Source organism: Apodemus sylvaticus, chromosome 11 (genome assembly GCF_947179515.1).
Source record: "Apodemus sylvaticus chromosome 11, mApoSyl1.1, whole genome shotgun sequence".
In the NCBI taxonomy this organism is placed as follows: Eukaryota; Metazoa; Chordata; class Mammalia; order Rodentia; family Muridae; genus Apodemus; species Apodemus sylvaticus.
This window is the reverse complement of record NC_067482.1, coordinates 84,349,455-84,375,663: the sequence shown is the minus strand read 5'-3', so window position 1 is coordinate 84,375,663 and position 26,209 is coordinate 84,349,455. Positions and strand designations below refer to the sequence as shown.

Here is a 26,209-nt window from a genome sequence, read left to right as displayed (position 1 = left end):
ATCCACCAAGAATTGAGTGGGTTTCCCCTCCACTCTCAATCTCCCCTAATCACTGTCTTCACCCATGGCTAACACCTTCACCATTTTAGGGCACTTTTCCCAAGACCTGGGATTTCACGCCCCCACCTTCCATTTGTTGGGGCACTCTTGGGCCCAGTGGCCCTCCTCCTTGTAATATGCACACTGGTCCTTTTCAAGGGGCTTTCTGTCTCTCTTTGGTTGGATTTTCTCTTCTATGCTTTCCCTAACTATTATAGCCAAGATTCTCTATAAACTCCTTTCCTGATGCTTTTTTTTTCATCTCCCTTTAGTCCTCTTCCTTTCCCTTTCTTTGCTCCTTCTTCTCCTCTGTCTCTTTGTTAATGGTAGACTTTTTCAGCAACCTATATTAAATCCCTCAATGACTTATCCTCTAGCCTCTGAAGCTTTTTCCTGATATCTCTACTAGTCTAGTCTATAAAAGCCATAGTCAGAGTAGCTTTGTACCCCTTACTGCTGGGATCATAGGATGTATACTGACGGAATGCCTCCATGAGTTGCTCTAGAAAGGCTGCAGGTGACTTGTCTGGTCCCTAATTAGCCTAAAAACTTGGAATACCCAAGACATAATCCACATATTAAATGATGTCCAAGAAGAATGGAGGAGTGACCCCTGGTTCTGGAAAGGCTCAGTGCAGCAGTGTAGGGAAATACCAGAACAGGGAATTGGAAAGGGGTGGATGGGGGAACAGGGGATGGAAAGAGGGCTTATGGGACTTTCAGGGAGTGAGGAGCCAGGAAAGGGGAAATCACTCGAAATGTAAATAAAAAATATATCGAATAAAAAATTGTAAAAAAGGGAAAGTTGATGTTCCTTTTTATATGTGTTGATTTGTTGATCTGCCAAACATTCAAATGTACTCGTTAAAATTAAGAGGTATAATAAAAAAGTATTTCTTTATCTGAAACTTAAATAAAAATACTGAAATTAAGATTGAAAAATAGTTTAAATATACAAAAGAAAGAAAGAAAGAAAGAAAGAAAGAAAGAAAGAAAGAAAGAAAGAAAGAAAGAAAGAAAGAAAGAAAGAAAGAAAGAAAGAAAGAAAGAAAGAAAGGAAGGAAGGAAGGAAGGAAGGAAGGAAGGAAGGAAGGAAGGAAGGAAGGAAGGGTCACAAGTGAGGAAATTCATCCATTAAGATTGGCATATAAGACTTCAGAACTCGGCCTCCCACCAGTCAGGAGAGGTGCATCCATCTTGGTTCCGGACTCCAGGGATCGGACAGACTGAGGTACACAAACATAATCCGAGGCCAACACCGCGGTGGTCTGAGCCTGACGGGCGTTGGCCTGCACCCAGGCCCTGGGCTGGTCGGGGGGCCATCAGGGTGCCAACCCAGCCAGGAGGTTTTTTGCCCAGGCCTGCGTGCGCACCGCCGACATTTTGCCTGCAGGACGACAGAGAGCTCTGGCAGGCAGACCTGTAACAGGCATAGCCTGAGGCTAACAAAGCGGGGGTCTAGGCCCCAAAAGGCACAGGACTGACCCCAAGAACTGGGCGGCTTGGTGGGCCATCTGTGAGTCAACCCGCCCAGGAGGTTGTTAGCCCAGCAGATTCTCCCAGAGCTTTCAGGGAGCGCGGGCGCGCACGCCCGCCATCCTAGTCACCTGGTGGACCCAATTAACAGTCATAGCGCTAGGGGAACTTTGCTCAGACCTTGGCCTCCCAGGCTTTTGCCTGGACTCAGGGACTGGGCGGCCAGGCTAACCTTGTGTGCGCCAGCCCGGCTGGTGGGTCGGCTGCCCAGCAGAGTGAGCGGAACACAGGGAAGGTCACAGCAGCATACACCATCGGCACTCCCTGGGGTGCACACGGGCTCCATCTGGTCCACAGACACAATCTGGGGCAAGGCCTCAGGCGGAAGCCCTCAGCTCTACTCTCTCTGCTTCCGGATCCAGATCAGCCTGGGCAGCAGCACCACATCTCCAAGTCCTGCAAGTGGCTAGCTGGGCTTCCGGGCGGCCAGCTGGGAGAAGTCAGTGTGCTCCAGTGAATCCAAGGGCCCCAGCGGGAACCTTCGGGGGCCTGCTTTGGGATCTGAACAGCCTGGGAGGCAGCACCCTGTCTACAAGCAGTGCAGGAGGTAAGCTGTGCACCAGAGGCCAACTGGGAAGGGGCAGCTTGCACTGGTGAGTCCAGCACTGACAAGACAAACTAACACCAATGAGAACTAGATGGCAAAAGGCAAACGCAGGAACGTCACTAACAGAAATCAAGGCAATATGGCAACATCTGAACCCAATTCTCCTCTACCAACATGTCCTGGATACCCCATCACACCAGTAAAACAAGATTTGGATTTAAAATCACTGGTCATGATGCTGGTACAGGAACACATGAAGGACATACTTAAAGAAATTCAGGAGAAAATGGATCAAAAGTTAGAAGCCCTTGCAAGGGAAACACAAAAATCATTGAAAGAAATCCAGGAGAATACAAAAGCCAACAAGGAGGAAATGCAAAAAACACTTAAAGAAATACAGGAGAACTTTGGTCAACAGGCTGAGGTCATGAAAGACGAAACACAAAAAGCTCTTAAAGAAATACAGGAGAACTTTGGTCAACAGGCTGAGGTCATGAAAGACGAAACACAAAAATCTCTTAAAGAATTACAGGAAAGCACAAACAAGCAAGTGAAGGAGCTAAGCAAAACCATCCAGCATCTAAAATCAGAAGTAGAAACAACTAAGAAAACTCAAAGGGAGACAACTTTGGAGATAGAAAGCCTTGGGAAGAAATCAGGGGACAGAGATGCAAATATCAACAACAGAATACAAGAGATAGAAGAAAGAATCTCAGATGCTGAAGATTCCATAGAAACCATGGACTCAACAGTTAAAGAAAATGCAAAATGCAAAAAGCTTGAGCTTTTGTAACTCAAAATATCCAGGAAATCCAGGACACAATGAGAAGACCAAACCTAAGGATTATAGGCATAGATGAGAGTGAAGATTTACAACTTAAAGGGCCAGCAAATATCTTCAATAAAATTATGGAAGAAAACTTCCCTAACCTAAAGAGAGAGATGCCCATGAATATACAAGAAGCCTACAGAACTCCAGACAGACTGGACCAGAACAGAAATACTTCCTGTCACATAATAATCAAAACACCAAATGTTCTAAACAAAAAAGAATACTAAAGGCAGTAAGAGAAAAAGGCCAAGTAACATATAAAGGAAGACCTATCAGAATCACAGCAGACTTTTCACCTGAGACTATGAAGGCTAGAAGGTCCTGGGCAGATCTCATGCAGACTCTAAGAGAACACAAATGCCAACCAAAACTACTATATCCAGCAAAACTCTCAATCACCATAGATGGAGAAACTAAGATATTTCATGACAAAACCAAGTTCACCCAATATCTATCCACAAACCCAGCCCTAAAAAGGATAATAGGAGGACAACACCAATACAAGGAGGGAAACTTCACCCTGGAAAAAGCAAGATAGTAACCTTTCATCAAACCCAAAAGAAGTTAAACATTCAAATTTAAAAAATAACGTCAAAAATGATAGGAAGTAACAATCACTATTCCTTAATATCTCTTAACATCAATGGACTTAATGCCCCAATAAAAAGACACAGACTAACTGAATGGATACGTAAACAGGACCCTACATTTTGCTGCTTACAGGAAACACACCTCAGGGTCAAAGACAAACACTACCTTAGAGTAAAAGGCTGGAAGACAATTTTACAAGCAAATGGTCTCAGGAAACAAGCTGGAGTAGCCATTTTAATATCAGATAAAATTGACTTTCAACCCAAAGTCATCAAAAGAGACCCTGAGGGACACTTCTTGCTGGTCAAAGGAAAAATACAAAAAGAAGAACTGTCAATCCTGAACATCTATGCCCCAAATGCAAGGGCACCCTCTTTCGTAAAAGAAACTTTATTAAAACTAAAAGCACACATTGCACCTAACACAATAATTGTGGGTGACTTCAACACTGCACTTTCCTCAATGGACCGATCAGGAAAACAGAAACTAAACAGGGACACAATGAAACTAATTGAAGCTTTGGACCAATTAGATTTAACAGATATATATAGAACATTCTATCCTAAAACCAAAGAATATACCTTTTTCTCAGCACCTCATGGTACCTTCTCCAAAATCGACCATATAATTGGTCACAAGACAGACCTCAACAAATATAAGAAGATAGAACTAATCCCATGCCTCCTATCTGATCACTATGGAGTAAAAGTGGTCTTCAATAGCAACAGAAACAAGAGAAAACCCACATACACGTGGAAACTGAACAATACTCTACTCAATGATACCTTGGTCAAGGAAGAAATAAAGAAAGAAATTAAAGACTTTTTAGAACACAATGAAAATGAAAACACAACATACCCAAATCTATGGGACACAATGAAAGCAGTGCTAAGAGGAAAACTCATAGCCCTGAGTGCCTCCAAAAAGAAAATGGAGAGAGCATACATTACCAGCTTAATGACACACCTGAAAGCCCTAGAACAAAAAGAAATTATTTCGCACAGGAGGAGTAGAAGGCAGGAAATCATCAAACTCAGGGCCGAAATCAATCAAGTAGAAACAAAGAGAACCATACAAAAAATCAACAAAACCAGGAGCTGGTTCTTTGAGAAAATCAACAAGATAGATAAACCCTTAGCCAGACTGACCAAAGGGCACAGAGAAAGTATCCAAATTAATAAACTTAGAAATGAAAAGGGAGATATAACAACGGAAACTGAGGAAATCCAAAAAATCATCAGATCCTACTACAAGAGCCTATACTCAACACAACTGGAGAATCTGGAGGAAATGGACAATTTCCTTGACAGATACCAAATACCAAAATTAAATCAGGACCAACTAGACCATCTAAACAGTCCCATAATGCCTAAAGAAATAGAAGGAGTCATAGAAAGACTTCCAACCAAAAAAAGCACAGGACCAGATGGCTTCAGTGCAGAATTCTACCAGACCTTCAAAGAAGAGTTAACACCAATACACTTCAAACTATTCCACAAAATACAAACAGAAGGAACACTACCCAATTCCTTCTACGAAGCCACAATTACGCTGATACCAAAGCCACAAAAAGATCCAACAAAGAAAGAGAACTTCAGACCAATTTCCCTTATGAACATCGATGCAAAAATACTCAATAAAATTCTTGCCAACCGAATCCAAGAACACATCAAAACGATCATCCACCATGATCAAGTAGGCTTTATCCCGGGAATGCAGGGTTGGTTCAATATAAGGAAATCCATCAATACAATCCACTACATAAACAACCTCAAAGAACAAAACCACATGGTCATTTCATTGGATGCTGAAAAAGCATTTGACAAAATTCAGCATCCTTTCATGCTTAAAGTCTTGGAGAGAACAGGAATTCAAGGCCCATACCTAAACATAGTAAAAGCAATATACAGCAAACCGGTAGCCAGCATCAAACTAAATGGAGAGAAACTTGAAGCAATCCCACTGAAATCAGGGACCAGACAGGGCTGCCCCCTTTCTCCTTATCTTTTCAATATTGTACTTGAGGTACTAGCTCGGGCAATTCGACAACATAAGGAGGTCAAAGGGATACAAATTGGAATGGAAGAAGTCAAACTATCATTATTTGCAGACGACATGATCGTCTACCTAAGTGACCCAAAGAACTCCACTAGAGAGCTCCTACAGCTGATAATCAACATCAGCAAAGTGGTAGGTTATAAAATCAACTCAAGCAAATCAGTGGCCCTCCTATACTCAAAGGATAAGCAGGCTGAGAAAGAAATTAGGGAAATGACCCCCTTCACAATAGCCACAAATAGTACAAAGTATCTTGGGGTGACTTCTACCAAACATGTGAAAGATCTGTATGACAAGAACTTCAAGACTCTGAAGAAGGAAATGGAAGAAGACCTCAAAAAATGGGAAAACCTCCCATGCTCATGGATCAGTAGAATCAATATAGTTAAAATGGCCATTTTGCCTAAAGCACTATACAGATTCAATGCAATACCCATCAAAATCCCAACTCAATTCTTCACAGAGTTAGAAAGAGCAATTATCAAATTCATCTGGAACAACAAAAAACCCAGGATAGCTAAAACTATTCTCAGCAACAAAAGAAATTCTGGGGGAATCAGTATCCCTGACCTCAGGCAATACTACAGAGCAATAGTGTTAAAAACTGCATGGTATTGGTACAGTGACAGGCAGGAGGATCAATGGAACAGGATTGAAGATCCAGAAATGAACCCACACACCTATGGGCACTTGATCCTCGACAAAGAGGCTGAAAACATCTAATGGAAAAAAGATAGCCTTTTCAACAAATGGTGCTGGTTCAACTGGAGGTCAGCATCCAGAAGAATGCGAATTGATCCATCCTTGTCTCCTTGTACTAAGCTCAAATCCAAATGGATCAAGGACCTCCACATAAAGCCAGACACTCTGAAGCTAATAGAAAAGAAACTGGAGAAGACCCTTGAGGACATTGGTACAGGGAGAAAGTTTCTGAACAGAACACCAATAGCTTATGCTCTAAGAGCAAGAATTGACAAATGGGACCTCATAAAATCACAAAGTTTCTGTAAGGCAAAGGACACCATCAAGAGGACAAATCGGCAACCAACAAATTGGGAAAAGATCTTCACCAATCTTACATCAGATAGAGGGCTAATATCCAATATATATAAAGAACTCAAGAAGTTAGACTCCAGAAAACCAAACAACCCTATTAAAAAATGGGGTACAGAGTTAAACAAAGAATTCTCACCTGAAGAACTTCAGATGGCGGAGAAGCATCTTAAAAAATGCTCAACTTCATTAGTCGTCAGGGAAATGCAAATCAAAACAACCCTAAGATTTCATCTTACACCAGTCAGAATGGCTAAGATTAAAAATTCAGGAGACAGCAGGTGTTGGAGAGGGTGTGGAGAAAGAGGAACACTCCTCCACTGCTGGTGGGGTTGCAAATTGGTACAACCACTCTGGAAAGCAGTCTGGCGGTTCCTCCGAAAACTGGGCACCTCACTTCCAGAAGATCCTGCTATACCACTCCTGGGCATATACCCAAAAGACTCCCCACCATGTAATAAGGATACATGTTCTACTATGTTCATAGCAGCCCTATTTATAATTGCCAGATGCTGGAAAGAACCCAGGTATCCCTCAACAGAAGAGTGGATGCAAAAAATGTGGTATATCTACACAATGGAGTACTATTCAGCCATTAGAAACAATGAATTCATGAAATTCTTAGGCAAATGGATGGAGCTAGAGAATATCATACTAAGTGAGGTAACCCAGACTCAAAAGGTGAATCATGGTATGCACTCACTAATAAGTGGATATTAACCTAGAAAACTGGAATACCCAAAACATAATCCACACATCAAATGAGGTACAAGAAGAAAGGAGGAGTGGCCCCTGGTTCTGGAAAGACTCAGTGAAACAGTATTCGGCAAAACAGGAACGGGGAAGTGGGAAGGAGTGGGTGGGAAGAGAAGGGGGCTTACAGGACTTTCGGGGAGTGGGGGGGGGGGCTAGAAAAGGGAAATCATTTGAAATGTAAATAAATTATATCGAATAAAAAAAAAAGATTGGCATATAAGCAGGCCTCTGTGGCATTTTCTTAATGACTCATGTGGGAAGACCCTGGCCTTAGTGGATAATGCCATCTCTGGGCTAATAGTTTTGGGTCCTGAACAAGCCATGAGAAAGAACCAGTAAGCAGAGAACTCGGCCTCCCACCAGTCAGGAGAGGTGCATCCATCTTGGTTCCGTACTCCAGGGATCGGACAGACTGAGATCCAGATCAGTCTGGGCGGCAGCATTACATCTCCAAGTCCTGCAAGTGGCTAGCTGGGCTTCCGGGCGGCCAGCTGAGAGAAGTCAGTGTGCTCCAGTGAATCCAGCGGGCCCCAGCGGGAGCCTTCGGGTGCCTGCTTTGGGATCGGAACAGCCTGGGCAGCAGCACACTGTCTACAAGCAGTGCAGGAGGTAAGCTGTGCACCAGAGGCCAACTGGGAAGGGGCAGCTTGCACTGGTGAGTCCAGCACTGACAAGATAAACTAACACCACTGAGAACTAGATGGCAAAAGGCAAACGCAGGAACGTCACTAACAGAAATCAAGGCAATATGGCAACATCTGAACCCAATTCTCCTCTACCAACATGTCCTGGATACCCCATCACACCAGTAAAACAAGATTTGGATTTAAAATCACTGGTCATGATGCTGGTACAGGAACACATGAAGGACATACATAAAGAAATTCAGGAGAAAATGGATCAAAAGTTAGAAGCCCTTGCAAGGGAAACACAAAAATCATTGAAAGAAATCCAGGAGAATACAAAAGCCAATAAGGAGGAAATGCAAAAAACACTTAAAGAAATACAGGAGAACTTTGGTCAACAGGCTGAGGTCATGAAAGACGAAACACAAAAAGCTCTTAAAGAAATACAGGAGAACTTTGGTCAACAGGCTGAGGTCATGAAAGACGAAACTCAAAAATCTCTTAAAGAATTACAGGAAAACACAAACATGCAAGTGAAGGAGCTAAGCAAAACCATCCAGGATCTAAAATCAGAATTAGAAACAACTAAGAAAACTCAAAGGGAGACAACTTTGGAGATAGAAAGCCTTGGGAAGAAATCAGGGGACAGAGATGCAAATATCAACAACAGAATACAAGAGATAGAAGAAAGAATCTCAGATGCTGAAGATTCCATAGAAACCATGGACTCAACAGTTAAAGAAAATGCAAAATGCAAAAAGCTTGTAACCCAAAATATCCAGGAAATCCAGGACACAATGAGAAGACCAAACCTAAGGATTATAGGCATAGATGAGAGTGAAGATTTACAACTTAAAGGGCCAGCAAACATCTTCAATAAAATTATGGAAGAAAACTTCCCTAACCTAAAGAGAGAGATGCCCATGAATATACAAGAAGCCTACAGAACTCCAAACAGACTGGACCAGAACAGAAATACTTCCCGTCACATAATAATCAAAACACCAAATGTTCTAAACAAAGAAAGAATACTAAAGGCAGTAAGAGAAAAAGGCCAAGTAACATATAAAGGAAGACCTATCAGAATCACAGCAGACTTTTCACCTGAGACTATGAAGGCTAGAAGGTCCTGGGCAGATCTCATGCAGACTCTAAGAGAACACAAATGCCAACCAAAACTACTATATCCAGCAAAACTCTCAATCACCATAGATGGAGAAACTAAGATATTTCATGACAAAACCAAGTTTACCCAATATCTATCCACAAACCCGGCCCTAAAAAGGATAATAGGAGGACAACACCAATACAAGGAGGGAAACTTCACCCTGGAAAAAGCAAGATAGTAACCTTTCATCAAACCCAAAAGAAGTTAAGCATTCAAATTTAAAAAATAACGTCAAAAATGATAGGAAGTAACAATCACTATTCCTTAATATCTCTTAACATCAATGGACTTAATGCCCCAATAAAAAGACACAGACTAACTGAATGGATACGTAAACAGGACCCTACATTTTGCTGCTTACAGGAAACACACCTCAGGGTCAAAGACAAACACTACCTTAGAGTAAAAGGCTGGAAGACAATTTTACAAGCAAATGGTCTCAGGAAACAAGCTGGAGTAGCCATTTTAATATCAGATAAAATTGACTTTCAACCCAAAGTCATCAAAAGAGACCCTGAGGGACACTTCTTGCTGGTCAAAGGAAAAATACAAAAAGAAGAACTGTCAATCCTGAACATCTATGCCCCAAATGCAAGGGCACCCTCTTTCGTAAAAGAAACTTTATTAAAACTAAAAGCACACATTGCACCTAACACAATAATTGTGGGTGACTTCAACACTGCACTTTCCTCAATGGACCGATCAGGAAAACAGAAACTAAACAGGGACACAATGAAACTAATTGAAGCTTTGGACCAATTAGATTTAACAGATATATATAGAACATTCTATCCTAAAACCAAAGAATATACCTTTTTCTCAGCACCTTCTCCAAAATCGACCATATAATTGGTCACAAGACAGACCTCAACAAATATAAGAAGATAGAACTAATCCCATGCCTCCTATCTGATCACTATGGAGTAAAAGTGGTCTTCAATAGCAACAGAAACAAGAGAAAACCCACATACACGTGGAAACTGAACAATACTCTACTCAATGATACCTTGGTCAAGGAAGAAATAAAGAAAGAAATTAAAGACTTTTTAGAACACAATGAAAATGAAAACACAACATACCCAAATCTATGGGACACAATGAAAGCAGTGCTAAGAGGAAAACTCATAGCCCTGAGTGCCTCCAAAAAGAAAATGGAGAGAGCATACATTACCAGCTTAATGACACACCTGAAAGCCCTAGAACAAAAAGAAATTATTTCGCACAGGAGGAGTAGAAGGCAGGAAATCATCAAACTCAGGGCCGAAATCAATCAAGTAGAAACAAAGAGAACCATAGAAAAAATCAACAATACCAGGAGCTGGTTCTTTGAGAAAATCAACAAGATAGATAAACCCTTAGCCAGACTGACCAAAGGGCACAGAGAAAGTATCCAAATTAACAAACTTAGAAATGAAAAGGGAGATATAACAACGGAAACTGAGGAAATCCAAAAAATCATCAGATCCTACTACAAGAGCCTATACTCAACACAACTGGAGAATCTGGAGGAAATGGACAATTTCCTTGACAGATACCAAATACCAAAATTAAATCAGGACCAACTAGACCATCTAAACAGTCCCATAATGCCTAAAGAAATAGAAGGAGTCATAGAAAGTCTTCCAACCAAAAAAAGTACAGGACCAGATGGCTTCAGTGCAGAATTCTACCAGACCTTCAAAGAAGAGTTAACACCAATACTCTTCAAACTATTCCACAAAATAGAAACAGAAGGAACACTACCCAATTCCTTCTATGAAGCGACAATTACGCTGATACCAAAGCCACACAAAGATCCAACAAAGAAAGAGAACTTCAGACCAATTTTCCTTATGAACATCGATGCAAAAATACTCCATAAAATTCTTGCCAACCGAATCCAAGAACACATCAAAACGATCATCCACCATGATCAAGTAGGCTTTATCCCGGGAATGCAGGGTTGGTTCAATATACGAAAATCCATCAATACAATCCACTACATAAACAAACTCGAAGAACAAAACCACATGGTCATTTCATTGGATGCTGAAAAAGCATTTGACAAAATTCAGCATCCCTTCATGCTTAAAGTCTTGGAGAGAACAGGAATTCAAGGCCCATACCTAAACATAGTAAAAGCAATATACAGCAAACCGGTAGCCAGCATCAAACTAAATGGAGAGAAACTTGAAGCAATCCCACTGAAATCAGGGACCAGACAAGGCTGCCCCCTTTCTCCTTATCTTTTCAATATTGTACTTGAGGTACTAGCTCGGGCAATTCGACAACATAAGGAGGTCAAAGGGATACAAATTGGAAAGGAAGAAGTCAAACTATCATTATTTGCAGACGACATGATTGTCTACCTAAGTGACCCAAAGAACTCCACTAGAGAGCTCCTACAGCTGATAAACAACTTCAGCAAAGTGGCAGGTTATAAAATCAACTCAAGCAAATCAGTGGCCTTCCTATACTCAAAGGATAAGCAGGCTGAGAAAGAAATTAGGGAAATGACCCCCTTCACAATAGCCACAAACAGTATAAAGTATCTTGGGGTGACTCTTACCAAACATGTGAAAGATCTGTATGACAAGAACTTCAAGACTCTGAAGAAGGAAATGGAAGAAGACCTCAAAAAATGGGAAAACCTCCCATGCTCATGGATCAGTAGAATCAATATAGTTAAAATGGCCATTTTGCCTAAAGCACTATACAGATTCAATGCAATACCCATCAAAATCCCAACTCAATTCTTCACAGAGTTAGAAAGAGCAATTATCAAATTCATCAAAATTTTGTTGTTCATCCTGGAACAACAAAAAACCCAGGATAGCTAAAACTATTCTCAGCAACAAAAGGAAATCTGGGGGAATCAGTATCCCTGACCTCAAGCAATACTACAGAGCAATAGTGTTAAAAACTGCATGGTATTGGTACAGTGACAGGCAGGAGGATCAATGGAACAGGATTGAAGATCCAGAAATGAACCCACACACCTATGGCCACTTGATCCTCGACAAAGAGGCTGAAAACATCCAATGGAAAAAAGATAGCCTTTTCTACAAATGGTGCTGGTTCAACTGGAGGTCAGCATCCAGAAGAATGCGAATTGATCCATCCTTGTCTCCTTGTACTAAGCTCAAATCCAAATGGATCAAGGACCTCCACATAAAGCCAGACACTCTGAAGCTAATAGAAAAGAAACTGGGGAAGACCCTTGAGGACATCGGTACAGGGAGAAAGTTTCTGAACAGAACACCAATAGCTTATGCTCTAAGAGCAAGAATTGACAAATGGGACCTCATAAAATTACAAAGTTTCTGTAAGGCAAAGGACACCATCAAGAGGACAAATCGGCAACCAACAAATTGGGAAAAGATCTTCACCAATCCTACATCAGATAGAGGGCTAATATCCAATATATATAAAGAGCTCAAGAAGTTAGACTCCAGAAAACCAAACAACCCTATTAAAAAATGGGGTACAGAGTTAAACAAAGAATTCTCACCTGAAGAACTTCGGATGGCGGAGAAGCATCTTAAAAAATGCTCAACTTCATTAGTCATTAGGGAAATGCAAATCAAAACAACCCTAAGATTTCATCTTACACCAGTCAGAATGGCTAAGATTACAAATTCAGGAGACAGCAAGTGTTGGAGAGGGTGTGGAGAAAGAGGAACACTCCTCCACTGCTGGTGGGGTTGCAAATTGGTACAACCACTCTGGAAAGCAGTCTGGCGGTTCCTCCGAAAACTGGGCACCTTACTTCCAGAAGATCCTGCTATACCACTCCTGGGCATATACCCAGAAGACTCCCCACCATGTAATAAGGATACATGTTCTACTATGTTCATAGCAGCCCTATTTGTAATTGCCAGATGCTGGAAAGAACCCAGGTATCCCTCAACAGAAGAGTGGATGCAAAAAATGTGGTATATCTACACAATGGAGTACTATTCAGCCATTAGAAACAATGAATTCATGAAATTCTTAGGCAAATGGATGGAGCTAGAGAACATCATACTAAGTGAGGTAACCCAGACTCAAAAGGTGAACCATGGTATGCACTCACTAATAAGTGGGTATTAACCTAGAAAACTGGAATACCCAAAACATAATCCACACATCAAATGAGGTATAAGAAGAAAGGAGGAGTGGCCCCTGGTTCTGGAAAGACTCAGTGAAACAGTATTCAGCAAAACCAGAGCGGGGAAGTGGGAAGGGGTGGGTGGGAGGACAGGGGAAGAGAAGGGGGTTTGCGGGACTTTCGGGGAGTGGGGGGGCTAGAAAAGGGGAAATCATTTGAAATGTAAATAAATTATATCGAATAATAATAAAAAAAATTTAGAGACCAAAAAAAAAAAAAAAAAGCAAGGCACAAGAAAAAAAAAAAAAAAAAAAAAAAAAAAAAAAAAAAAAAAAGAACCAGTAAGCAGCATTTCTCTCTTCGCCTCTGTGTCAGCTCCTGCCTTCAGGATCTTTCCCTGCTTGAGTTCTTGCATTGACTTCCCACAGTGATGTACTGCAACTTGAAAGTGTAAGCTGAAATAAATGCTTTCCTCCCCAAGTTGCTCTTGATTGTATTTTTATCACAGCAATAAAACCCTTAATGAAGACATGAAGATTCTCGTACATCATGTTTTGACAGAGGGAAAGAAGTCAGAATATTCTTGGTCCTTGAACACTGTCATCGCATCTCAGCACTACAGAGAGTAGCCTGATATCACTAGTCTTTGCTGTTATAAGACTCTTTTCTTTCCCCTTGGAGTTTAAGACATCAGACATTCCTTATCCAAATACAAGTTTCTTCTTTAGAATTGTGTATGATCACTTGCTGGCCACATCCAGCTTGACTTCTGGGGACTCTTCTTAATTGCCTTTGGTTCCAGCTAATATTGGCTCCTCTAAGGATCAGGGCCCTGCACCAACAGAGATCCTCAGAATCCATTCACATTTTCATCTTTATTTTTGTTGATTCCTCCTTCTGTTCCAGGTACTCCTTTTTGTTTGGTGGGTTGTTTTTTTATTTTGTTTTGTTTTGTTTTGATAAAAAAAAAAAAAAAAAAGAGGCTCTATCTCACTGTGTATCTCAGGTCAACCTAGAACTCCTGATCCATTGCCTCTGCCTCCTGAATGTTGGTTTTCCTTTCATTTGTCACCACATCTAGCTTGGCTTGTTTCTTTCTTTTACAAAAATAATTTGTATATTTTAGGATTTATTTTGAAGTGTGTATATGTAGGCATGTGTCTATGTGAATGTGTGCACATGAATGCAAGTGACCACAGAGACCAGAGGAGGGTGTCAGGTCCTCTGGGGCTGGAGTCACAGGCCTTGTGACCTGCCTGGCATAAATGTGGGAGCAGCAAATACTCTTAACCATGGCGCCATCTCTCCAGTCCTCTGCTCCTTTCTCTATGCTTATGACTGCATTCCCACTCTGTAAATGAACATGACACCCTATCACAAGGATCTTTATTACATTCGTCGGCATCATCACTATCCAACTGCTTCTTATCCAGCTTCTTGCCAATTTTGGCCTTTTAGGTCCATTTTATTACTTTCTAAATTCATGCAATCCTAGTTTTTCCAAAATAAATTACCTGGTGAGTTCATACTGCCTGTCTATTATTGAGGCCCCATTTTCATACCTATGAAAACGTCTTTTCAGTGACCTATGACTTTTATGCATGCTAGTCTTCAAGAATTCCACGAGTTTCTCAACTCTTAAGTGGGGTTTCACAAGTAAAAATTTGATTTATTTTTCCACCCATCCCTCCATTTTCATGTGCATGTTTAAAATTTCTATTTGTAGTTTCTAATTTTAAAGGTTAGAGGTCAATTCTTCTGGAAAATATAGAGCCAGAGTCACAAGCAAATTCAACAATAAAATATAATACCATCCATATGTCAGTTTAAAAAAAATGTTTTTCAAAATTACACTGTAATTTTTATGAGTTTTAGCCTGAACCAAAATGGTAACTGCATGTCTCCATTTCTATTGAATCACCAGTGAAATTAATAACTCCTGTCTTGGCCCTCACTTCCTATAATGGGTGTCACCTGCCTGCCTCCAGGTTGTGTCTGCTTCATTAAAAAAAATAAAAGCTTGGATCAGGAAGTGACTCAAAAGTGCACCCCCTTCTAGCATACTATCCTAGCATCTATCTCCCTGTCTAGCAACCTCGTGAATCTACAAATCTACTTCCTACTTGACTGCCCAGATAAGTTCTTGCCACATACTCTCCTCAAAGCCATCACTTTCTCTCCAACCTTCCTCCAGAAGCCCCAGACTTTTTGACATGACCCCAGGACACTCTTCATGCCCATATCTTTCATAGACTTGTTCTTAGAAAACAGGGTTGTGCCATGTGGTCTACTGGGTTCAAGTTCATTTTGTTGTCTTATGAAAATGAAGATTTCTTACCAGGGACCAAGTTGCTGAAATACCATCCACCCAAAAAATAAAGGATTGAATCAAACAGAATCATCCAGCAGACCCAGCCAAATGTCATGCCGCCTGGTTCTGGAGCTCGGTACATGTTACCCCACTGGATCCCTGCCAAAGGAAAAAAAAAAAAAACAGAGTAACTTGAGCTTATTCTTTAACTATAAGTGTGATGATGGAATTGACTAATTTGAGAAAAGTCTCATGTAAAACAAAAAGCAAGTTGACACTAGCAATGCTAAGCTTTCAATGGCATCATTAGCTTGTGTAATCTCTCCTCGATTTTAGAGGAACCCATGAGCAACCATTAGCATCATGTCAAGCTCCGACTTCCCTGAAAACTGTCTAAAAGTCATTAGTACCTATTTTTATTGATTCAACTAAAGATCAATTTTATATTTACGGACACAAGACTTGCTTAATAAAACTTTAAGTAGTATAATACTCTGCTTGTGGAAAATGTATTAAATAATATATAGAAGGTCTGTGGAGGAAAAGAATCATTATTTCTTATGTTTGTGATTTATTTCTGGATTATAATCTAAGTTGAGAACATTATCCCTCTTTCTAGTCATGGTGGCACCAGCTTCAAAATTTTTTAACCACTATATACTTGTTATCATTTGGACCAAAATAATCAATTAATTTAACTGCAATTTAATTTAATTTATTTTCTTCTCAATCTTCTTGGTCCAGTTTTAACTTTAAAGATCAGTTGGAAAAAAATGAAGGTGAAAACAGTTAAGATCAAAGCACATTTTAACATATTTTATTGGAAAAGTTGGATAAATCAGTGCAGAGTAACTGGCCATTGCAATAACATCCAAAGTTAAGTTTTATCTATGACTTATATTTTTCTTTAATTCCAAAACACACCCCAGAAGAGTATGAACATCTAAAATACACATGTTCTTACTTAAAAGTTTATGACAAACTTCTCAATGTAAGTAAAAGGTACTAACATAAATTTTAAAATTATTTTAAGGGGCTGGAGATATATCCCAGTTGGTAATTTTGCTTGCCTCAAACACACAAAGCACCAAGCACTATATAACCCAATATGGTAGTATATGCCTATGGTCCTAGAACTTGGGAGATTCTGGCAAGAGGACCAATGTTCAAGGTCATGCTTAGCTACAGAGAGTTCAAATCCAACCTGAGCTAGAGAATTTATTTCAAAATAAAAAGAATTTAAGCAGCATATAGGGATAATATGTATAGAAAAGGGAGGTAATAGTCATGACCTTTTCTTTAGTAGACATAAGACCCAGGAACAATGAGTAGGAGAGGTGGTAAAGTCTCCAAATAGAACACAGTCTAGCAGACGGAAGGTATATGCATACCACATTATTGCAAGAATCTGGAAGGTCAGTAGATTCAATGTGTACCATAGCAAGACCTATGCACTAGCCTGGATCTACCACTAAACTTGGGTGGTATCTGTAGCAAGAGATGCTGAGACATGATTATTCTTGACTGTTCTCAGAACCATAATAACTAGGTAAGGGGAGGGTCTCTATCAGCAAAACCAAAAGCTAGGATCCCTTTCCAAACTGATCAGTTGGTAACAAGACTTACTCCTGGTTCAATTGCTTGACAACTATGTGTTTCCAAACTCTGAATGACAGAAAGCTACGTTCTGAAGAGGTCATCCTCTTACCTTCCTCCTGTCCCTCCAGAAATGTGATGAAAAAGACTCCTTGTCCAAAGGCTGTGGTTGAAAGCAAGCACTGCCATGGTTGATGGAGAAAGGGGAAAACAGCCATTAATGTTTGATTATGACCACCAACACCCCACAATACCGAATTCTGAGAAGACACTTCCCAATTCAATGGTTCTAAGGATACCATTGCTTCAGGCAATGACTTAAATATCTGAACCTGAAGGGATTAGCAGAGTGCCAGAGCACTCTAAACACCATGCTCACTGGCTTGTTTTTTATGTTAAAATGAATCATTTCTGTTCACTGCAACACTCAAGGTGTCATAAATTCAATGCACTGATTACAGAAAACAGTTGAAACACAAAACAGTGGGAAATGGAATAGAGCAATTTACTATTTCTTATTTTTCAATGTATGCCTTGGAGCACTCTAGGAGCAGAGTGATGCAATGTCTACACACTTCCACACTAGAAAGGAAGTGTATTAAAAGAATCTGTTAGTTTATGTTCAGTAGAAGAGGCTCTATGTCAAAAAAGGAAACCCACTGAAAAAGCATCATACAACTTAAATGCAATGTGCCTAAGGTAGAAGTCATAAGTAGCCAGAAAGCTTTTGCATGTGTAAAACAAATGCTGCTTGGACAGATGCCTAAGACTTAAGGACTGAAATACAAGCAAAAGTGAGAGCATTTGAATGTTCACTCGGTCTTTATTTCTTTATATGTTTATATCTTTTAGGAGTTTATGAGCAGGAGACAGCAAGGGTCCCATTGGTATCAATTATTCTAGAAACACCTGATTAATTTTAACACAAAACTATTGCTTCCAAGTTGCGGCAGGTGTGATATAAGCTAATCAAGATGATGAAAAATGTGTCAGGGGAACAGATACAAATTGAATAGAACAATTTATCCTATGTATGCATATCTGTATTAAGTATATGTGGCTACAAACAAAAAAACAAAAAAACAAAAAAACAAAAACAAAAAAAAAAAACAACAAGCAATAGAAAAGAAAAAGTTGTAGCCTGGCCTGGTGTTGCCTACCTATAATCCCTGCTACTTGGGAGCTGAGGCAGGAAAATTGCAGCTTCAAATCCTACAAGACCTACATGGGATATAGATTGAGTTCAAGGCCAGCTGGGGTAACTTAAGAGAACTCTTTCTCAAAAGAAAAATGTTTGTAAAATAGTAGAGCACTTGTCAACTATTTTTCAGGGACTATATTCAATTCCCAGTGGCAGCAGAGAGGCAACAAACACAATACTGAATTGTTACTTAATTGAAGTTGGAGAAATTAATTCACCTGTCATGCATGAATTTGCTCTGAGACTCTAGATAAGCATAGAAGGCATTCTCTATCCCAGGAATAAGTGACACACTCATCATTCAAGAATTCCATGATGAAAAGAGAATTTTCTAAAAAGTCTTTCTGGTATTTTTTGAGAATTTCATATGACTAATGTATCTACATAATTCCTCCCACCCTTTCCCCCTTCAATTCTTCCTATGTCCCACCAAGTATCTCTAAAATTCTTATTTAATTGTTGCACACACACACACACACACCTGTTCACAAATATATATATCACAGCTTATTGAGTCTATTTCCTGTTGCTCATATGTGTATTTGTTTAGCGCTGACTATTCAGAATCAGATAACCTACTAAAGACAACTTCTCTCCCTCTCCCAGCAGTCATTAATGGCTTATTACTCTTTCACCTAAGGGTGACACCTTGTGAGATTTCCCCAAGCATCCTTCTCACATCAACTGTGAGTGTCATTTTTCATGTCTTGTTTAAGCAACCATATTGTTGAATCTTCATGGTACAGCTTCCCTATCACACAGGGCACCATTTCACAGCAGACTTCCTGATCCTCTGCTGCTTACAGTATTTCCAATCCCTCTTGCGCAGTGTTTCTCAAGCCTTAGATGTTACCTTGTAGACAGGTCTACAAGAGACAGGGCACCACATGGTCTACTGTTTTCTACACTTTAACCATCTGTAGGTTTTCAAACACTTCTTAGCAATCCAGGGACTCAAAATGTCCCTAAGCTCCTATCAAAGTGATTCTTGTCACACCTCCAAACAGATTGTTGTTTCAGGACATGTGCTGGTCCATTTGGAAGAGGGGATTCAAACTGGTAGACCCAACTCCAGCTCTGTAAGGAACCTGATCTGATATTGATATGTTTGCCCTTTCTATACAGACTGATTTTCTACTATGTGTCAGGCATAGCGCCTGCCAGACAACAGTCAAGAAAGAATCTGTGGCTGTCTTCTGCCTATTTTATACTGCAGACCTGAAAGCAGTCTCACTCTTTTTCAGAGCCTACATTTCAAATGGATGGGTGATTCTGACACTGCTAACGGAGAGATCTTTCCACTTAATGTGATGTAACTCATGATGCTTCAAGAAAAATGCTTATTTTTAACTTCCAAAATAACTTCAGAAATCTATTTCTTTCCATGCATGAAACAAAGAGAACCCAAAGTTATATGTTTCCTAGAGGAGGATGCTGACTTCCCAGAATCCTCGGAGAGATCCCATTACAGAAAACTGACAATTCTTAATGGCCTGCCACTATATCACTGCAAGTCAATGAACCACCACTGTAGTTCTGCATCCGTGGGCAGAATACAGAGTAGAGACCTCAGATGCTCCATATAATTCTGAACAAGACAAACTGGCAAGTGCGGATATGCCATACTTAGGAGCACCTATTGGGTTTCCTCTTCATTTTTACAGAGCTGCTTACTCACCAGAAGAGTCTGAACAGCAAAACTGAGTTGGTTATGTAGGACCAAGAGGATCACGTAGGGCAGGAAGCTGATCATGTACCCCAGGCTGGTACACAGTGCTGCTGTGTTAGCTTGGTTGAAGAACACACTTAGGAAGTAGCTCAGCATGACAGCTGACACCCCAAAATCCAGCAAGTAAAGAAAAATGATGAAGGCATCACTGTGCATGAAGACGCCACTCATCTTCAGAATGGCAGCAAGAGCAGCACTGCTCAGAGCCAGAGTAGCCATGTTCTCCAAGAACCAGGACAGGAAGTGGATGGCTGGATGCAGCCCCATCATCCGCATGTACTGTGAAAAGAAGGAGTTTGGGGTTATCCCTATGGTGGACACTTGAGAAAAGGGAGATGAAGTGACAAACAAGGAGAACACCAGTGGACAAATGAACCATTTGGCTCGCCAACCCAGCCCTGGGAAGGGCATTAAGAAAGTCACTCCCTTCTACGTAGTTCTCCCACAGAGCTGACATTGTGACCATTCTCTATGTTCTTGGAGAAAAACCTGAAGCTAATCATGGAACAGTGTCACCAGTAAGAATCACGGAGGAGAGAGGTATGAACAGATGTTTGAGACCTTCGGCTTGGTTGACCATAGTTTCATTATGTTTTCTGCTTGTGTGGATTTGCTGTCAATTTCTTAGCTTTTGTTCTCTGGTTTTTTTGTGCAGGCTCTGTTTAATAAAGGCAAAGAATGACGAAGGAGGAAAATACTGAAGTGAGCCCCTGGCTGAGGTGGCCTCCACGTGACTACAGAGTGCATTCTACAAACTTATCTTGGAGAAATTAATTAGATTCATTTCTCCACTAACCTATCATTTGTTCATATACCACATGGTGATAGTTTGGGAAATGTGTCTGGCTTCATGTGAAAGGAAGTTAAGGGTCTCTGATGTATGGTCTCTTGCTGGCTACTCAGAAGGTCTGTTAGAGCACCCATCATTTGGCACCTCTGTCTTCATGCCCCTATGTTCAGGGATCAAACCCATTTAGGGAAGGAACAGAGACGCACTTGAGTAGATTGTTGTAAACAGGTAAGTGATGTGTAGAGTAGTCCCTATACCACGGATCACATAGTCTCTCCATCTCAGTAACCAAATCATGCATCCCATCACCACCTGCCTTACAAACCTACATCACCAGATGCTCTTACAAACTCTCATTCTTGAAAGCAGGCATTTGATGTTTTCAAGTTTTAATAATGTTGGGATTTAAAAAAAAATATTAGAATTCTTTGTGCAGAATCAGAACCAGAAATCAAAGTGAAAATATATATATTATCATTGGTAATATATATTACCAATGATCAAGGGTTGCTTTGTTTTTAATCTCATGCAGTTTGTCTCTATAAGAAATATTTATCACACTTTGACAACCCTTCCGACTCTAATAGAAAACAATGTTCTGACTCAGCTAGAGCCTAGGAAGGAGTTCCACAAAGGGAAGGAAGAATGGAGAGAGAGAGAGAGAGAGAGAGAGAGAGAGAGAGAGAGAGAGAGAGAGAGAGAGAGAGAGAGAGAGAGAACAGGTGATCTACTTAGAGGACCACTCTCCAAATCCTCTCCTGTGATTCCACAGGCAATATCCAAGCCATTTACCTCTTCTATCTGGATCTCTCGCTCATAAACCAGCTTCCGGACCATGCTGGCCACAGACACCATCCAAGTCAACATCATAATCAGTGGGAAAAAGAAGCCAACGTTGTTCAGGAACCTGTCAGGGTATAATTAATTTAATCAGTATCCAAGATCGAGAAAGGTCAGGGGCAAGCCAAAGGCATTGACTCAGGATCACAAATATGATAAGGTTTATAGCACTATCAGGTTCAGGTGCTGTCTTTTTCTATAAGTTACAAGTCACCCTCAGAAGCAGTACCTCAAAAAGCTTATAACTAAGATACTGCAGCTGTAATTGGCATCCTGGATTACAAGTGTGCAGATATACAAAGGGTATCTTGCCAGAGACACAGGACTCAAGGTGCCTCAGGTACCCATTGCCTGATCAAGCCTTCACTTGATGTAGACAGAACAGGTCAGAAATATAAAACAGGCCGTTGACTCATTCTTCACACTTAATTGGAGCTATCATGTATCTTTAGTCAGTACTAAAAATTGATCATAGATAATCCTTTATAAAATATGTTTAAAATTTGCAAATTAATGTTTCTTACTCTATTTCCCCAACCTATACTTTCCTATCTACTCTAACTGGACTCCATTTGTAAAGCACAATGGGGACATTGTTGACAGTTGTGTCCCAGACCCAACAAAAATAGGTTTTCTCCCTTTGTGACATCTCTACTTTGTTTGAAAGTTCTGGTCATTCCTTTAATCTCTTATTTCAGCTTCCAGAACAACTCCTTACTCTCCACCACTGTTAGAGTACTTTTTACATACCTTAACTAACAACTTCTCCCTCACCTGTCTTTTTATAAGGGCATTTCCATTTGCACCACTGGGTGACTGCCAGGTGCCCTATTTCCTACCCCTGGGTAAGCTCTAAACAATCAAAGTGATCATATTCTAACAAAGACCTGCTTAACACACAAGCAGTATCACTTCATCTGTGGTACTTTCAAGAACTACACATAAAAGTCCCTGATATTAAGGACACCAATCTAGTGGGTTAGGAGAGATAAAATAGCCACTAAGCAGAAGCCTGTCCTATGAAGTCAAGTGGTAGGAAACACTGGGAGAGGAAGTTGCAGTTTTGAGAAAGAATGCCATTCAGACCGGGCTAAGGTGAGGCATCAATAGAGAAATACTTGAGAAAAGAACATATAAAGGATAGACATGAGTGACAGGGAAAACACAAGAACACTTGGAAAACCAAAAGTGCAAGGGCTGATGATAAGGGCTGGCAAGGTGCTCATGACTCAGAAGATGCTGTCAGAGCCCCAGCCTGGCCAGATGCTGCAGGGAGTTGTCCACATCACAGTCAGTTCTGAAGTTTAGTTAATGAAGAAAAGAATACAGCAAAGAGTTTTAAGATCAAAAGAGAAGACAGATAAAGAACACATTGAAACAGACAATGGGGCATGAGTAGAAAGGCCTCTGGAGACAGCGTAGAAGACCTCAGCGGAGATGAAACTGTCTAGCCATGAGGCAAAGGGACTACTAAAGATGTTGATCCTGGTCAGGAGGTGGTGGCACCCACCTTTAATCTCAGCACTGAGGATGCAGAAGCAGATCTCAGTGAGTTCGAGGCCAGCCAAGACTACAGAGAAGAACCCTGTCTCAAAAAACAAAACAAAACAAAACAAAACAAAACAAAAGAAAACAAACCAACAAAACAGATGGTGACCCTGAATACAAATGTCTGCTGGGTTCTTGCTGTGGTAGTCTCCTAAATCAAGCTCCTTCTCCTTCTCCTTCCCTTCTCCTTCTCCTTCTCCTTCTCGGTCCTAGCTTGCCCAGCACTAGTCATGTGCAAGCCAAGATAGTCTTAGTTCTTCACACAGGAGAATGTGAGCTTAAGGGACTGGGTCTTTGCTCTTGACCAGTCACATACTTGTTAATGAATGTACAAATCAACATAAAAGAGAGGGAATTAATCTTTGTTTCTAATCACTTAAAAACATAAAACAACCCCTCTGAGCTGTTGGCATCATGAGTCATATGACATTTTTAGAGTAAGCTTGGTGATCTATAGGCATGGTAAGCAGCAAGTGTGTACTGTGTGAGCAGTCAGGGTACACCCAGTGATACAGCATTTGGCTGCAGAGAACAGAAAACTTCTGATTCCAGTTTCATATCTACTTGGTGAAGGCGGTTATTATTTTTGAAGGATTTTGAACAGGTAGAAGGCATGTTCTATCTACCTGTATGTATATGTATATACTATATAGGTATATATACACATATATATATACCTATATAGTCAACAACCATTGTCTGTTTTCCAGAAATAACACAATCATGCACAAAGAAGTGCTTCTAGGACCCAAAAGTAGAAAGTAACCAATTCTTTATTTGATGAGGAAATGGTTAAAAATGGTTCTTTGATCATAATCCTTATTTTTCCATGAGGCACTAAAGGCAAAGACATCTGAATTTTGCCCCCCATGAGTACTGAGACCAAATATTAACCAAGTATTGTCAGTTAACCCCATAAAGTCAAATGGGTCAGGATTCCAGGCTCTGCATCATGTGAAACATTGAATTATGTTACAACGAATCCAAGAGAGACTCAGGATCACAGCAGCCTGAGCTCTTAAAGTGACTCCGTTAGCTTCTACAGCATATGAAATACCTCTTCCAGTGGCTGACCAAAGCTGTGTACAGAGAAAAGGATAAGAGTTTTTAAGTGGAGATTGTAAGACAAGGTTTTTTTTTCTGTTCCTGGGAATCAATCCAAAAACCAATAAGAAGGGGAGAAAAATGTACATTTGAGTTTTGTTAAAGACTTGAAAGGAGCATTCAAGTACTAGAAAAATGGGACACTCACACAGGACTCGTCCATACTAAGTAGATAAGAAAGATTTCAATAGCAAAGCCTGTCCTTTGAAGATCATATGTACATCTTCAAGAACATACTCTCAAAGGAAAATAAGTACAACATTGCATGGTAAGTGGGCATCAAGCTGAACATTAAGGGGATAACATTAGCCAAGGAGCATCTAGGATCTATTTCAAGAAAACAGACTAGAAAGAACTTTTTTAGGAGTCCACACACAAAAAACACACTTCATTGAAATTAAAAGGAAGTTATTCACTTGTGTGACAGTCAATGTCATCTGTTCCTCACATCAACAGGAAGAATATCCTTCAGATGTGCACTCAGGAATTCCCAGGTTTTTGCTAGTTAAGTCCCAATCAAAGCAACAGAAATGGAACACAACACCTACCTAAGAATCAAAGAGACATTGGGAACAAAGAAGAATGCAAAAAAAAAAAAATCTAGCATCATGGAACAGATTACAATGGCAGATCTATTTATTTTAAGTACTTAGCAAGGAAACCACCCTTCTAATAAGAAAGGACAAACTTGAGACAGAGCTGCAGAGTTCCATGCCATCTAGTCTGAGCCACAGTCTGATATGGAATCATCTTCCCTACTCTGACCTTAAACAAGGAAGCTAATTACCAAAGATAAGGCAGAGGAGGGATGAACAGTTGTAAGCACTTAAGTGTGGCAAGGTCTAAGGCACACTAGTGTCATGCTTTTCATGCCTGTTATAACTGATCAGGAAGCTCTCGGCTCTCCTACATAATACATGAATATGCTGTGTAAGCTACTATGACAGAACACTCAACGGTCCTCTTCCCCAACTGTGGACTTTCCATGCTACAAGACCGACAACATGCCAGGGCAAATGTATCTATTGGTACATTAGTGGCATGGCTGTTTTAAGGGTAAAGACTACTTTCTGTTTGGATTTAATATTTGCTCAGTGGAAATACACAAACAATACTGCAAGACAAAATCCTACTGATGGAGAATACACAGGCCCTAAGGGGGAACTACCACTGTTATTTTGCTAAATGAGAATGCTGTCAAGCTGCCTTCTAAAGATGTATGTTTTAATGCACCAATGAGTCCTGCTCTCTTTCTTTAGTGGAAACATTCCTGAGGTAGATAATCATTAATGCAGAGACTTATATTTAGTCAGAGCATACTGAGAATAAGTTATGTTGTATACTCAGCCATAGACAGGCACCTATACCATGCCCTCCAAGGCCCATCTTTAACACATGTATATATACATATATACACATATATTGAATATTATATTTATTATTATACAAAGACATAAATAAGTGATAAAAAAAAGGGGATGTAAGAGGAGTATTGCTGTGCAACTCTGCCACTGGTCATCGCATGCACTTTGCAATCTTACACCTTTATCAGCTAAGGCCAGCATGAAACTAGGTCTTCAACATCCCACCAAGAATGACTGCAGCATCCATGCAGCCCCACCCTTTACTGAGGAGCAGTAAATCTTGGCAGTTAATTAATGGTGGCCAAAGGACAGAAGGACTGCTTTCTTTAGCAATATAGCCACTGATAAGTTGCCCTTGCTTAAGCAAGCATCCTTTTACAGGTGCTTGTACAGGGAATCCCAACTAAACTCAGTGGGGAAAAACAACTATAAAAGTAGAAAGAGGACAAAT

The 26,209-nt window shown here is 40.4% G+C and overlaps 1 protein-coding gene across 1 annotated transcript in view; it reads right to left on the bottom strand.

Annotated features, from left to right (window-relative positions):
- Abca13 (ATP binding cassette subfamily A member 13) overlaps window positions 1-26,209 on the bottom strand; it is a 450,643-nt gene that overhangs the window by 236,109 nt on the left and 188,325 nt on the right. The window contains exons 32-35 of the mRNA XM_052199718.1: window positions 21,695-21,809; window positions 20,062-20,391; window positions 17,295-17,364; window positions 15,614-15,745 (exon numbers count right to left, since the gene is read on the bottom strand). Of these exons, the coding sequence (XP_052055678.1) occupies window positions 15,614-15,745; window positions 17,295-17,364; window positions 20,062-20,391; window positions 21,695-21,809 (647 nt within the window). The remainder of the gene's footprint in view (window positions 1-15,613; window positions 15,746-17,294; window positions 17,365-20,061; window positions 20,392-21,694; window positions 21,810-26,209) is intronic.